The sequence below is a fragment of the Sardina pilchardus genome, chromosome 21, assembly GCF_963854185.1.
Source record: "Sardina pilchardus chromosome 21, fSarPil1.1, whole genome shotgun sequence".
NCBI lineage: Eukaryota > Metazoa > Chordata > Actinopteri > Clupeiformes > Clupeidae > Sardina > Sardina pilchardus.
In genome coordinates this window covers 24,467,986-24,483,413 of record NC_085014.1, presented here as the reverse complement: position 1 = coordinate 24,483,413, position 15,428 = coordinate 24,467,986, and the positions used below count along the sequence as shown (strand labels likewise).

The following is a 15,428-nucleotide window of genomic DNA, read 5'->3' as shown; positions in this document are numbered from 1 at the left end:
TTTTCCCCTTTTGACTCAAATGGAATGCTTACTATTTCACCTCTGAAACACACGTGAACAGAGACTGAAGGAATTAAGGCAGGTCGAGAGAGAAAGGGGGAGGGAGGAGGAGATGCAGTGAAACTGCTAGAAACCTGAAAGCATAAGGAATGAGGTACCATGACATAACACACGCATGTCTCTCAAGGGAGTAAAAGAGTAGGTGAAAAATGACTGGAGATTCATTTGAATGGGACCTTTTGTGACTAAAAGACTACAAATGCATGCCGCTTCAATTGGAACAAGCCAAGGAGAACAACCACAACAAAACAATTGGAATACTGAGCTGCTGGCAGATCTCCAAATAGGCTTCATGGAACTGAATGGGACATGCCTTGGATAGTTCTCTGATCTTCTCTGTTGCAAACTCCTCACGCTGTTTCAATGTGTAAGTTCTTGCTTACTTTAGCAAAGCTGTGCGTATGTGTTTGTTTGCGCTTCTGATTTAGGGTATGTAGGTGTGGTAGTTCCTGTGTCTATGAATGGCTCAGCTTGGCAGTGTGTCAGACTCAGAGGGACTGGTGCAGTCCATGCTACAGAGGCTGAGGCTTCAGGAGCAAAGGTCAGAGCAGGCCAGCGCAACGTCCGAGGACACGGACAAGATACTGCAAGAGTTGGAGGACGATGAGGAAACACTTACTAGCACTGTGAATGACAATCCACGGTCATCTCGCACTAAATGGCCCTTTTTCAAGGGATCCACAAAGGCTTTGGGACTTCGCAAAGGCTCCACGAAACAGAAGGACAATCTCTCATGTTCTATCTTTGAGGAGGAGGTTCCCAGATGGGAAAGGAAACAGCTGAGGTTAACGTTGGTGAGCAATCAGACCTCTGCGAGAGAAAATGGTCATGTTGACAAGGCAGACGCTCACCTAGAACCACCTTTGAACCATGAAAACCACACATCTCCAGCAGGCGAGGCAGAAGCTGGCCCAAGGCCTCCTGTGATGCAGACACAGACAAATGCAGAAGTTCAGCATACTGATAGCACAAAGGGCAATGAGCTCTCCACTCCACTGACTCCAGGCTCTGCCATTCAGGAGCATACAGTCACTGATAGCCCAATATGGGACAGAATAACTACCGAAGACACTGCGTCCTCCTCCACAGACAGTCTGAGTCGAAACAATCAACCTGTTGGTGAAGTTGTCTCGTCAAAAACTTCAAACAATGTGAGGAAAAACAAGAGAAAATGGGCTGAAAGAAAATCTAAGTTGACCAAGAAGATTAAAGATAAATGGAGAGACAGACATCCAAGCGTGGAGAGACGGGGTAGTCAGAATGGAGAGGAGTTTGGAGAGAAACAACACCAGGTTTGTTTCGTTTATTCTTTGACATATAAATGTATGGAGGAGAATAATATCAAGTTTTACATAATTAGTTCAGAGCTCAAAGATGACTAAGGATGGCTGAATATTGATCAAAATGTGATCAAAAGTAAATTGAGTTGTGTTTTAACATTCTTGAATATGATTACAGCATAATGTAGCCGAGCAGGTGTCTAACGAGTCCAGCGAAGTGAAAGAAAATGCCGTTCGTCCTCTACCAACCAGAGGAGCAGAGGATGAAGTCACTCCCTGTCCCCAAGGTTACGACAGGTAAATCTCTCACTGCTCACGGCGTTTAGCATCACCTGTGGTGAAGAATGTGTGCACGTATAAGACAAGCATAATTACCATAGGTGTCATACCACAGCTCACTACTCAATTCAAATAAATCAGACTTTCAGTTCTTGGGAATGGAGCCAGGTATCACAGGTGTTTGAGTGTCTAGGCATTTGTTTATTCTCTCCCTTCTGCAACACTATGTTATCATTTGCTGAGCATATTTGACATTATAACATATTGCATGCCTTTCTTGTTTCCACTTCCTCCCATTCTTCCAGTATCTCCCTCTGTGCCTTTGACCTGGGTTTTAGTACCACTCTTATGGAGGACATATTTACTGGATCTGAATGGGACAAATTCCTTACCACGAGCAACAGCCCCCTGGAAGTCCTGGAAGAGAGCACAAATGACCAAAGCACTTACCCTGCTGCAGTGGATCAGTATGAAATCGCTGAGTCACATAATGCAGTTAGTCTGCCGGAGAGCACGCTGCATGAGGCCACTGAAGAAGCTATGCTTACAGACACTGATGAACTACCTAATGCTGGCCAGCCCATGTGCATTGAGAGTAGTGAACACAGTATCAACCAACTTACCGTCTCGGAGCAAGTCAGCCATATCCAGCCTGGGACTGCTGAAGTGAACTCTGATCAGGGGATCACTACTGAACCACAGATGACCACAAACAGCCTTGACCAATCCAACTCGGATGCTGTCAACCATGATCAATCAGAGACTGAATCAGAGTCAAGCATTTGTGATATCAAGGATCAACAAACACACATGATGGAGGCAGATCTCAACCAAACCAGCCCAAGTGACACAAACCCTCACCAAACAGAGAACACCACGCCAAATCTGGACCAAACCACCACAAGAGAGATAAACCCTCGCCAAACACAGATGACTACACCAGATCTCATTGAAACAAGCACAAGTAGCACAAACTCTAACGTAATACTGACAACACAGGCAGATGACCAGTCTGACCAGGAGACCGACGAATCACATAAGACCGAGCCAACCCTGAATCAGCCCGACTCAAGTGACATGATGAACCCGTATCTAACAGAGACGACACAGACAGGTGACCAGTCTGAGACAGAGGAGGCTTCAGAGCCCACCATCAATTCAAGTCCCTGTGAAGATGATGACAATTCTCCACAGTTTATTCCCCCTCTGGATTTCTTTTATCTGGAGGTAAGTACAGGAGCTGTCTATTCTACAATATCTATCTGTCTATGTATATATATGATGAGCGATATGGTGCAAGAAGATGAATTTCCGAAAGGATCAATATTAAACGTATATCCATTGATCTATTGGTTGATCTATTTATATATTCATTATTATGTACCAGACCAGAACAATACTGAAAATAAAACAAGTGCGTATGAAGTGAACAGTTTTTCTTCACAAACCTTTTCCAACCACCCTCTCCCCAGACTGGAGATGGCAAGGACAGCTCTGCACACGAGAAGAAACGAAGAGCGCTTCAGTCTGAGGAGAGGGAAACTTTTATAGATGAAGATGATGATGATGATGATGGTGATGTTCCCACTAAGTCTGTGTCCCATCAGAATGTTCCATTATTGCCTCCTCCTTTTGCTCCTCCTCCTCCTCCACCTCACCTGGTCACACAGTGCTCCATCTCTCTGGATTCGGACTCATCACTGTCCATGGAAGTGATGCCCAAAAAGGTGAGAGCCAGTTCACAAGTAGAGATGCACAGCACTGTGTTTTATATACTTACTAGAAAATTAGGTGTTAATAATTCAGTATTTTCATATTACAGCACAATTATAACGACAATTATTATAATGTAATTAATATACATCTACATATGTCTGCTCTTGATCCAGCGGAAATTGGATTGCACTCCGCGCCGCGTTCGATTTGCTGCGGAGGTGGTGATGCTGCCATCTTACATCCAACCAGAGGTGGAGGACTGGCCTGAGCCTGAGGGGATGGAGGAGGACAGTGACGACACGGATGACCCAGAGGACATGGAGGATTCGGATGAAGCGGTGCAGCCAGAGGAGATCCGCACGGCAAAGGAGGCCTCGGGGAAAAGCCCAGAGGCCCAGCAGTCCCTCTATAACTGGATTGTGGGAATCAAGAGGAAGAACAAACGGAAGGCGCAAATCTGAATCCTTTCCTCTGCAGCCAGATAAGGACCTTCAGCTGCTCAACTTTTAAACAGAATGTTCATTTATACATGCTGTATTTTTACGACTGGCAGTGTTGTTGGATTCTAGTTCTTGTGAATCGTTGCCTACTTAAGGAGCAGGAAAAGCTTGGCTTGTATGGGCTTGGCTCATGTGTGGTACATAATAAAACTACAACAGGGACCAATTAATAACGAAAAAAATATAATGTGAAACTATGTCCAGTATTTTAATGCAGAATGTTTGATTCTTTATGGTTTACTTCCCAGCACAACTTTAGCAGGGTGAAGCTGTATATAGTTCAGTTTTTATACATTTATAAATATGCTTTAAATAGTGCAGACAAAATGCTGTCCTTTATAGAGAATCCCTTAAGGGGAAATCCTGACAGGTTTAACAAGGGGGGGTTTCTTAGTCATGCCCTTCAACAATTTATTGCGTTTTTCTGTTGAGTTTAAGATTTAAGAGTTATGAAATGTCACATTTATTTTTAGTAGATATTTTTATCCAAGGCAACTTAAATTTGTCAATTATATAACAAGGGCTTTTCTCCCCAGAGCAACTCGGGTTTAAGTGCCTTGCTTAGGGTACAACGGTGGAAGCCTGGAATTGAGCCCACAACTTTTTATGCTGCATGCTAGCCCAGCTTCTTATGCTACCCAAATAATCAGGACTCTGCATTGAGATGTTAAACTGCATCACATTCAACAGCGCACCAGATGTTTTGTACTCTTGAACTTGAAAATACTCAGTCATTGTTTATTAAAGATATTTTCACAAGCTCATGCAATTGTAGGCTATTGAAATGTTACTTGCTGATTCCAAAGCCCAGGAACTCACAAATATTATTTTCCCTAAGAGTGTTACCTTTAATTTCCCGTCTAACTGAGGGTTATACATTCATTTTTCAAAATGTCCTCAACTGTGAGGTTAATACAAGATCGCACTATAAATGGGAATGCATTTATTTTTCCTTCATTCTTCCTTCTGATTCTGATTCTGATTGTGATTCATTGGGCTATTACGGTCTGTGGTTAATTGGCTATTAGGTGCGGTCAATCCAAGTTTTTTTTTTTTTAATAAAACACCAACATGCAGTTTATACACAAAGCAGATAATAACAAATCACTGTATTTTCCAATATAGCAATGAGAATATCAATACTTAACATTACAGTATTAATTGTGTTTACAGTTATGTTTACAGCTACACTTTTCTACATCCTGTCTCCCACACACACACTGATCTGATGTATCCCATACACACTCTGATCTCCCAAACATCACTCTGAGCTGTTATATTCCATAGCAACATACATTATAGTTGCTGAAATCACAGATGTCGAAAGGGGACTGGATTTCGTCACAAAAAGCCTTCCTCACTGTAGTCATTAACAAACTTGCACCGGAAAAAAATGAATTACCAGCTTCACGTAAGGGAATAGTTCGATCCAAGAGCAACCGTAGGTCTATTTTGAGATGATAACGAATGTGAACTTTCATTGTGGACCACAAAGACATTAATCTGAGTAGTTTTGAGTAAGACCGGAGTATTCTCAACAAAATGCCTTGGGACAAGCGCTACATGTCAAAGTAAATCGCTACTTTAAGCCATAGCTCAACCTTTCATTACACTGCTACGATGGGGAGCATTCCTGCAGACAAACCAAAGTATTTTTTTTACCTTTGTTAGTTACTGAGAGGTTATAAAAAGGGACTGCTTGAAGTCTTTTTAATAAAAGAAGAAAGATCAAGGGAAACATGAGTGATAGACATTACCCATGCTAAAAAGCAATTTAGTTGCCCAAAGAACCAGAAACCGAAGGGGAAAAAAACATAATTACATATGGTAGGGAAGCATTTCTAGAATCACAATATTTGTCTCTGGTCTTCTGATGAATGTCTGTTGTGTTGTTGTGAATTCAACACATTTGGGCCTTTCAAGAGGAGACATATCTGTTCAGCAAACACTTAATTGATTAGTGGTTCTTGAGTTATGGTTTGTATATTATGCCATTTGCATCATTGATATTGCATTGACATTATTGTTTATTATTGCTATTTTCCTTAATGTAGTCTCACCAACATTTTAAAACTGATGACTGTACATTTTGAACTATTGTTTTTATTTAGTCACTTTGGACAAGAGTGCCTGCTAAATCATATAACCATATCCATAACCAATATACTTAAAACATACCTGGTTTTCGACAATGGAAAAATATCTCAAAGGTTTTAGCTTTTTCAATGTTAACACTGTAAACAAATCATTTGCATTACAGGAAAACGAAAAAATTAAATTGGGCAAATATGTGTGTGATTTTTAGTCAAACACAAGAGGAAAAGGAATGGAGGGGTAAGTATTTAGGCAATTTAGTTAAAAAAAAAAAAAAGAAAAAAAAACACTTGTTATGTAATGGAAATAACAGTTTCCCTGGACTGGAAGAAATGGGGAAATAAACCATACAAATACATTTGTATTACAAATTTGAAATTTTTTGACAATTTTCAGATCAAAAACCATGGTTGGAGAATTGTCTGTGTACAGTATATGAATATACAGCATGTCTGTATGTATTGGGTTATACATGTACTTTTTATACACCCTAAACTATCCTCAGTCATGATAGATAAAACTCTCCCAATAGATTGTCAACTGAGGGTTAAGCATGCATTTTTTGGCCTCAGGTGTCTGTATTTGCCATATAGTCTGACAAAAAGATATAGAGTTAAAGACAGTGTGGGTTTAAGACAGATGATGTCAGAGGTCAAAGAAGTTCATTGTCGCTGCCGACCATTAGAGAAGGATCCAGAATCGTCTGAGCTCTTCCCCTCATTTCTGAGCGTTTGAAGACTTTGGCTTTGACTTTGGCTTTGACTTGGGACCCCAGCAATTATGTCTCTCGCAGAGACCTGTGAGAGACACAGACATATTTGGTCGTATTTTACATGGGATAGCATTCAATATGCAAACACGACTAATGCTGTGTATTTAGCTTACCTCCTCAAATTTCTTTGCCTTGTACCGATCTGCCCCTCTTAGAAAGTTTAGAAGAATGATATCACACAGGACAGTTGCCTTTAAATGGAGTTAGAGAAGGAGAAGAGGGAGTTGAATAAAAATATGAAATAAGATAGTAAGCTTAAGAAGAACAACAGTGTGCTTGCTTCGCAATGCTGTGTATTTGAGCAAGCACGCAAACAACAACTGCAATATTTTGCAACATTAATGTAATTGTGTATCAATTGCATAAATATGCAGAGGTGGAAAACTCCAGCTTCAGTGAGTAAAAGTCCGATCATGTATTGGTTCTACTTGTGCACTTAGCACAGGTGATCTCATCAATTAGCTGCTCTACCTAGCTGAAGAGTTGTGCTAATTGGAATCAGCTGGTTTAAATGAATGGTTGGCACAGATAGGTGTTAGTTAGGACTTTTACTTTCTGAAACTGGATTTTTCCACCTCTGTAAATATGGGTTGCTTACCAGTCCTACTGAGGTGCAAGCTGCCACTATGTTGATAAGAGTTGGGATCACGTCAAACTTTCCAGCCTGCCGAAGAGCAAGAAATGTGAGTAAATAAATCCATATTCATCTGCTGCTGTGTACTGTAATCGTGTTTGTCCAGGGGATAACTATTCAACAGTGGCACCTTTTATAGACAATATGGGGGAGTTAGAGCAGTCTGGTCATAGCACTTACATTGCCAGAGACCATAACATCAAAGTGGATGCCGAAGGCCTTGTGAAGTGTACGATACTCCTCTTCATCAGGTGACATGTAGTATTTTGCAAACCTGCAAAGTACAGACAGAAGCTGAGAAAGGGGACAGGGCTATAAACATCTCGTGTGTGTGTGTGTGTGTGTGTGTGTGTGTGTGTGTGTGTGTGTGTGTGTGTGTGTGTGTGTGTGTGTGTGTGTGTGTGTGTGTGTGTGTGTGTGTGTGTGTGTGTGTGTGTGTGTGTTTGCATGTTTGCATGTTTGCATATTATTTACAAAATGTTCATTACCGGAAGTTGTAACCTTTGGAAACATTGCTATTTTCAAACGCTTCATCCAGTCTTGTGAAGGAGAAGGTAGGTTTGCAGTTTTCCACAGGTTGGTCAAAATTACATATCCATCTAATATGAATACCAATCTGGCCACCCTAAATAATTGTGAGAGAGAAATGAAGACAAAAGCAGGTGTTTTTTTTCTTTTTCAAAATGCCAGAGAAAAAAAACATGATAATAGGGCTCGGGCACACGCCTTGCATTCTAGGAATATTGCCGCCATGTTGGTAGCGCACCGAACGTAATATCCATTCATTCAAATGCAGAATACAAGAAGCAGATATATAGTATTAGCGATTCTTTTCCTCTTGCGATCGTGGGTTGTGCTATTACACCCCACTACACAGCAACATACGACCAAGAAGGCAAAGATTAAGTAACAGGAACCTACTAATAGGCAGGAGTAAATCCATATAACTAAGGAGTGAGGCTGCCAATATGGCTGTGCCCGCGAAGTTTTCACGTCATGATCCTGAGCCCTATTATGATATTCGGGAAATTACAAAAATCACAGGGAGGTACACCTGGTGGCATTTTTCAGGTGCCACTCCCATTTCCAATGTTCCTAAAACCCAGGCACCAATCACAACCGTCGAGGCGGGCTTAATATGATGACATCAAAGCAGTTTTAAAAATGTTGAGATTGTTTTCCCATTGCTCTGCTATGCTCTGCTGTTGTGCCTTTCTGCAACAGTTACCAACAATGTTGCAGAACCACCATGGTACGATTCGCTATAGGCCTATCTTCCGGCGTTCAAACATCATAGTACCAACAACGTTATTCATGATGCAGTGAGACATACAGTATCATTGGGGGAAACAGTGTGGCAACATGCGTAATACCCCACCCCCTAGGAAAAACCTAAACCTACTGCAAGCAAATAAAACAGTTTAGCCTACTTAAGATGACCAGTATTTGTCATAATTTGTGTTAAATATCTGTGTTCAAAAAATGTATAGCCTAGACAAATTTCAAGTTATTTCTCATATGTATTGTCTATCTTGTGGCTTAAATGTTGCATATCCATACTCTGAGTTGCATCCTATCTTTCCATTTCACTGTTAGAGTAAGAGTAGGCCTACCAGGCACAACAATAGGAATTTGACCCTAAATATTTATAGTTACTCTACATCAAGAGACCTTTAGGAACATGGCATCACTTAAAAATAATCGTTTCAAATAAAGATCTTTGGCATTATTTAGTTGTTCCATGTTTAACTGCATGTGGTCAGAAACAAAAGCAAGCTCACCACATAAGGGACTAACCTACAACATCCAGTTGACAAGTCACCTGCCTCAGCCACAGACCACTGACATGCAAATTAACATAAGTAGCAAGAATGAGATCAGCATGGGAGTTTTTTAATGAACATTAAAGCATAACTCAATCACTGAGCCCAGAGAAAAACAACCACCTCATGATTTTAGGTTAGTTAGTTGTGATATTTGGTTAGGCGCTCCGGAAACTGACGACATCACTAACCGGACTAAGAAACAGCACAAGTGCGACTGCTCAGGGGCAGTAGTTCAACACCAAACTTTTGCCATTGAGAGTTCAAACTAGTAACACCAAATCCAAACATGAAGGACTACGAAAGTTACGACGGAAGACAGCCAACTACCTTTGATATGCACTAGCACTTTATTGTGCACTGCACTTTAAATGTGCATTAGCTTTAAGCATCAGGTAGGGCAGATTGCACAGCTCAGCTCCTCTTGCACTACGCTCTATGATTTTGCTCTCCAGACAAGTATGGAGAGAGTGACCAGAGTTCTGCATAATCTTAATGGTCATTTTTCCCAAGCGCTCCTGATATACACTATCTAAAGTAATTTTCAGCCCCACCATGTTGCCTGCCCTTTTGTTCACTTTATCAATCTTTTTCTTCTCAGTAGCCCCCACATTCCCTCCCCACCCAACAAGACAGTAGCTCCACACACTGCATATCACAGACATAGCAAACATCTTCATAATCTCTGAGTTCACATTAAAAAGCCTCAGCTTCCTCATACAGTACAAACGTGGACTCAGTTGAGATAAGCTCTGTTGCTAACCTGGCTAGAAAACAGCTATGATTGTAGAAGAATATACAAAATATGAAAATGTCACCTTATTAGCGATTGCGCTGAAGCTCTCGTTCGCATATTTGAGTATGTCTCCCACTTTGAAGATTGGACAGTAAGGGTTGGTAACAGGATCATACATACAGTTGATGTCAATAGTGGGAGGGAAGTTTCCCCTGGTAGATATAGAGAGGAGGGTACAAAGACATGGGACAAAGTTAGTAGAGAGGAAATTCAGATGTATACATTAAGTGAGTGTGTGTGTGTGTGTGTGTGTGTGTGTGTGTGTGTGTGTGTGTGTGTGTGTGTGTGTGTATGTGTGTGTGTGTGTGTGTGTGTGTGTGTGTGTGTATCCGTTTAACCACCTGGTGATGTCGAAGAGGGCAAAGCGAACACTATTCTTAATGAATATGGTGAAGTTCTCGACCTCTTCCATATAATCCCTGGAGAAGAAAGAGACAGAAAGAACCAATGTGACACCTCACTAGCGATCTGAGCATAAATGATATTCTCATCATCAGCAGCCTCTGACCGCGGTTAAGTTAGCTTGAAATTAGACATTCGCCACCGACCACTACAGCGGTGTCTATTGTGTTGTGAACGTCCCAGCCCCTCCCACTTGCCCTTGACTGCCCAACTCTCTCCTCTCTCTATATGATACAGGAGTGAGGCTACACCCCCCACACACTGTTAATTCCACCAGGTAGATCAGAACAGAGGATGGGAATTTGCAACCAACACACAACAGAAGGAACATATTGTGTGTCACCAGTCACCACCCTCACCCCACTCCTCGAACATATCATTTCTAATACCTATCAACAATTACCAGCACAAAGCATTTCATCATCTTTTCCTAGTAACAGAGAATAAGTAAAATTGTTACAGATGAAATCAGCTTATGTGTTCAGGTGTGTGTGTGTGTGTGTGTGTGTGTGTGTGTGTGTGTGTGTGTGTGTGTGTGTGTGTGTGTGTGTGTGTAGACTCACGCCGGGATAGTATCATTTTCTGTAGGACACCAGCCTTCAATCTCACACTGTCCATCCTCTGTCAGACAATGTCCAGTAAAAATACCTGGAAAAAGGTATCAGAGGTCAGGTTTATAAACTATTGTTAAAAGTAGTTGCTCACTGTCCCCTTCCTGTTCCAACATGACTGTGCACCAGTGCACAAAGCAAGGTCCATAAAGACATGGATGACTAAGTTTGGAGTAGATGAACTTGACTGGCCTGCCCAGAGTCCTGACCTCAGCCAAATAGAACACCTTTGGGATGAATTAAAGTGAAGACTGAGAGCCAGTCTCCTCGTCCATAATTAGTGTGTGACCTCACAAATGCACTTCTGAAAGAATGGTAAAAAATTCTCATAAACACAGCCCTAAACCTTGTGGAAAGTCTTTCCAGAAGAGTTGAAGCTCTTACCCTATGGATTAAGAATGGGATGTGACTGAAGCTCATATCTGAGTCAAGGCAGGTGGGCAAATACTTTTGGCAATTAAGTGTATTTCACAGTTTAGATGCACATGTAACACAGTTTCGAATTAACAGATCATAGCCTACATGATCATTAATTTGCTGTAATGAAAAGATAACCTGAATGCCTGAATGCCTGAAAGATAGAGCTCACCATTTGCCAGATGTGATCTCAGATGTTTGTCACAGTCAGAGTTACGGGTGCATCTGTAGTTCTTGCCATACTGTGAAAACAAAACATGCCATGTTATTTATTTATTTATTTATTTATTTATTTATTTATTTATTTATTTATTTATTTAAATCATAGATCCGTTTTTTTTCCCGCTCATGACCTACTCTGGGATTTTCCACAATGTATTAGCGCAGTCTCACCTGTGGGCACAATCCTTGTGTCTGGTTTAGTGTCGTGATGAGTCTGGTAATGATGCAAAATACTGCAGTACCCTGAGGACGAAAAAGAGACCAATGTTATCAGGATACAGAGCAGTGGGACTGAAAGTAGTCTGGGATGTTAGCAATGTATTATATTTGTGTGCCGTTTCAGAAATTGCAAATATATTCTTCGATACACTCATTTTTCATTCATCACCATGCATTCATAATTTTGCAATTAATCAACTCAGTGGCTTTTATTTCCACCTGCTTCTTGTAGGCCACTGTTTGTGTAAAAACTCTTAAGTTATTTAATGAGTCCTGTTTTTTCAACATATTAAATGTAGCATATTTTTAGAAATAAGCAGTCAGGTCAGAAAAAGGTCAGCCAAATGTCAGAGAGTCATTTGGCAGGAAATTTGTTTAATTTTGACCTGGATTAAGGCCCATTGGTTGGAATGGGCATTTGATATGCAACACCAGAAACCTCAATGTGCTGTACTGATCTAAACATATGGCAAATTACATTTGATTGTACATAATGAAGCCTATAGAGTACAGAGTGATGAAATTATATGCATATAAACTGGAGCAGTAGAGCCAGAAGGTCATGTTTACCAAAAAGTAGGCTCACCTGTTGAGGAACTACATAGTCTGCCACATCCATCACACGGTTGTTGTAACGACCAAATCCCTTGACTTTGGTCATGACTGCTGATTCAATCCCAGTGTCTTTAATTTGATAAGCCTTCTCATGCAAAAACACCCAACTGAATTACAGAGAGACAGGGGGAGGGGGCATGAAATGGTACATGTAAACATGGTAACATATGTCATGAATTAGTTCATTTTCAAAATAAATTGTCTGTAATTACCTAGATTCTTTAATCTTTAAGTAGTACCAATATATGTTTTGCCTTTATTGAGACAGGACGGTGAGTGATATGAAGCAAGTGTTAGAGAGACTGGACTCACATCCAGGTTCAAATGTGGTGTGGACGCTGTGGTTGTGCTATACGTGCCCCAGATAATTTCATCTCCATTTCAATTATTTGCACAATAATATAATCACAATTTATGAAAGCATACAAAGTGGTTCTTTAGTTTCACAGGATTATTTGGTTAAGTACATTACAACAGACACACTATTTTCTATTTTGGGAAGTGGTGGGAAATGTCCATATCTGACAAGATGTAGAAGCATTTAGTGCTTCCACAAGGAGGGAAATGGCCATAAATGTCATCAGACCAGGCCATCAGGCTAACAAATAGTCAAAACTGCTTTAATGCACTTTACCACTGAAACATGAACAATCAATAAAGCCAGTTTAGCGAGTTCGCATATTGTACATGTTAATCTCCATTTGCACTGGTGCAGTCGGCGATGCCATTTGGTGACAGTTAATGGAGACAAACATGCCGTTCAGAAATGGATCAGAGTGACTCAGAAATCACCCATTTAGAGAACAGACGGGCAAATGGAATGGAACGGAACAATGTCATTTGGGCTAATAACTAATAACATGGGAAGGATGACTCATCAGCAATGCATGCATACACAAACAATCATGATGACATGATGAGAGCAACAATTAAAATGACCATGGCCATGCTTTCTGTATATCTTTATGTGTGGAATAAAAAAAAACACGAACAATCACGAGCAATTTCAGCAACAAATGACATGATACTTTAGTGAGAGAGACTAGTGAACATCTTGAAATTGCTAATAAGGCCAGAGAATGGTGATTAGGATGTAATTTCCCTCGTACAGTCGATGTGTGCCATTAGGATAAGTGACAATTCAGTGCTCTGTCTAGGTCATTCTCATGGTCATGAGGCTATTTTCTGTCCACTATTGTGGAAAAGTTGGGTTATCATTAGTCACTGCCTACAGGGGGGCGTTCATTAAAGTGGCAAAAGCATTTTTACATACAAAACTCACCATGTGCTATTTTGCCCTGGCTTTGTTACACTGTACAGAGTCTGTTACACATTTGGGAAGTCTTGAGGCCAAATTCATCTCTTGTCCGGGTCTTTTCAATAATATATATCCCTGTCCTTTATATTGAACACTGTCACATGTAGGTAAGCAATTTGTGTCAGCTGTAATTGGCTAAAATATTTTCTGTTCTGTCCACTTCAGTCCAGTGCACTTGTCTTGTGGTATCCCACGGGAACGTATTGATTTTGTCGGCTCCCGTGGGAGCCTTTTGGCTATAGGGCTTCTTGTAGCGTCTCGTGGGACAGCATTGATTTCACACTCTGTTCCTGAGGGAACAACTGCAGGGCTCCAGCAGAGATGTCACCCACTGATGTACAGTGCCGAGGCAACACAACACCCATTTCATGGTGCTAAAGTGCCCATTTCGTCTTTCAGGCACGTGCCCTGCCTCACCAAACCGGAGGATGTGATGGGTGATGGGATACATAGACCCCAGAGCGGCTAAAAGGCATCATCAGAGACAATAAGTTACATCTTAGCTCATTGCCACTCTTAGCCTTTGTCTTTAATTCTTATAGTCTCAGTACGAGTAGGAATCTTTAAGTGCATATAAGCTTAAAAAGTCATACTATAGACCAACTATTAGAGACGAGCATAAGAAACTCAGATCAAACAAAATTTCACCCACACTCAATTCTCTGAATTAAACTGATATTCATCATCTGATCTTTTGTGATATAATGCTTATACTTATATGATTTTACAGCCACATTAATATTCAGCTAGAGAAAAACTCATCCTCTTCACTTCATCCTCAACTCCAGCTGTAACTTTGTAATAATGAGAAGCTTTACTTGCTATGGTTATTACCAATTGGACTTCTAGACAGAAAATGAGAGTTAAATTTTGATTTCCTGATTAAAAACATTAATACAATATTCACAAACAAGCCTTTCTACTGTAATGTCATAAACAACAGCATTACTGCTCTCATCAACATTCTGAGATCAACCACAAGTCTGAAGTTTCAAAAGATTGCCCTAAATGCTTACTTTAAGGCTTTTGACTGGCTGAAGTGGACCACACCACTCTTTGAGAGATGGAGAACCTCTTATACAATTAAACTGTTGGCTACATATCACTAGGATACAGTACAGTGTACGTGTTAATAACTCTTCTAGTTATGCACAATAACTGCACAAGACTTATTGTGCTGAGAATATAACACAATATGAGGACCATACTAAACAAGGACATGCATGGTCAGGTGGAGGAGGTTGTTGAATACTGACCAGACAAAGTAGATAATGATGAGCAGTTGCACCAGACGATTGATGGTTCCGACCAGCCAACTCTTGACCACCACTGACTTGGTTGTCTCATAGGTGAAGAAGTCTGTGATAAAGCCCCACATTCTTCTCACTTGTTTGATGCCACAGAGTTAGCTTGCAGCGGTAGGTTAGTGTCTGTTGTTTATTCGTTCGTTGTAGTGATGAAGGTTTTTCAAGGCGCATCCATCTGATCTCCTCAGTGGCTAATGTGGAAAGAGCATAAATGACGAGCACAACAAATGAGAAAGGATGTCCCTCCCTTTAATGCTCCCTCCCCTCACCACACCAGCGCACTCTCATCTCTCTAGGTTGCTAGGGTTTATAGCCCCTCTACTTCTGGTCATACCAGATTGAAGATGTTCTCTTTGAAGTCCT

General features: G+C 40.8%; 2 protein-coding genes across 2 annotated transcripts; one reads left to right on the top strand and one right to left on the bottom strand.

Annotated features, from left to right (window-relative positions):
- The first annotated feature begins 159 nt into the window (after positions 1-159).
- On the top strand, positions 160-4,599 carry zgc:113229 (uncharacterized protein LOC550612 homolog). Its single transcript, XM_062525265.1, has 5 exons — positions 160-1,352; positions 1,519-1,637; positions 1,925-2,846; positions 3,092-3,346; positions 3,509-4,599. Exons 1-5 carry the CDS (start codon positions 522-524, stop codon positions 3,794-3,796), a joined length of 2,415 nt encoding a protein of 804 aa, XP_062381249.1. The 5' UTR covers positions 160-521; the 3' UTR covers positions 3,797-4,599.
- Positions 4,600-6,591: 1,992 nt separating this feature from the next.
- On the bottom strand, positions 6,592-15,136 carry p2rx3a (purinergic receptor P2X, ligand-gated ion channel, 3a). Its single transcript, XM_062524301.1, has 12 exons — positions 15,015-15,136; positions 12,412-12,547; positions 11,778-11,849; positions 11,557-11,626; positions 10,920-11,004; positions 10,296-10,373; positions 9,977-10,106; positions 7,824-7,960; positions 7,516-7,609; positions 7,300-7,365; positions 6,815-6,892; positions 6,592-6,726 (listed from the first exon to the last, which is right to left on the bottom strand). Exons 1-12 carry the CDS (start codon positions 15,134-15,136, stop codon positions 6,592-6,594), a joined length of 1,203 nt encoding a protein of 400 aa, XP_062380285.1.
- Between the last annotated feature and the right edge of the window lie 292 nt (positions 15,137-15,428).

What these genes read in the sequence shown, in the direction of transcription:
- p2rx3a (XM_062524301.1), bottom strand. Translation starts at nt 15,136, where the DNA reads ATGTGGGGCTTTATCACAGACTTCTTCACCTATGAGACAACCAAGTCA. An exon ending in ATCATTATCTACTTTGTCTG is followed by an intron (nt 12,548 to 15,014) that starts GTCAGTATTCAA and finishes TCTGTAATTCAG; the next exon opens with TTGGGTGTTTTTGCATGAGA. An exon ending in GCCCTCTTCGACATCACCAG is followed by an intron (nt 10,107 to 10,295) that starts GTGGTTAAACGG and finishes TATATCTACCAG; the next exon opens with GGGAAACTTCCCTCCCACTA.
- zgc:113229 (XM_062525265.1), top strand. Translation starts at nt 522, where the DNA reads ATGGCTCAGCTTGGCAGTGTGTCAGACTCAGAGGGACTGGTGCAGTCC. An exon ending in TTGGAGAGAAACAACACCAG is followed by an intron (nt 1,353 to 1,518) that starts GTTTGTTTCGTT and finishes ATATGATTACAG; the next exon opens with CATAATGTAGCCGAGCAGGT. An exon ending in TGGAAGTGATGCCCAAAAAG is followed by an intron (nt 3,347 to 3,508) that starts GTGAGAGCCAGT and finishes CTCTTGATCCAG; the next exon opens with CGGAAATTGGATTGCACTCC.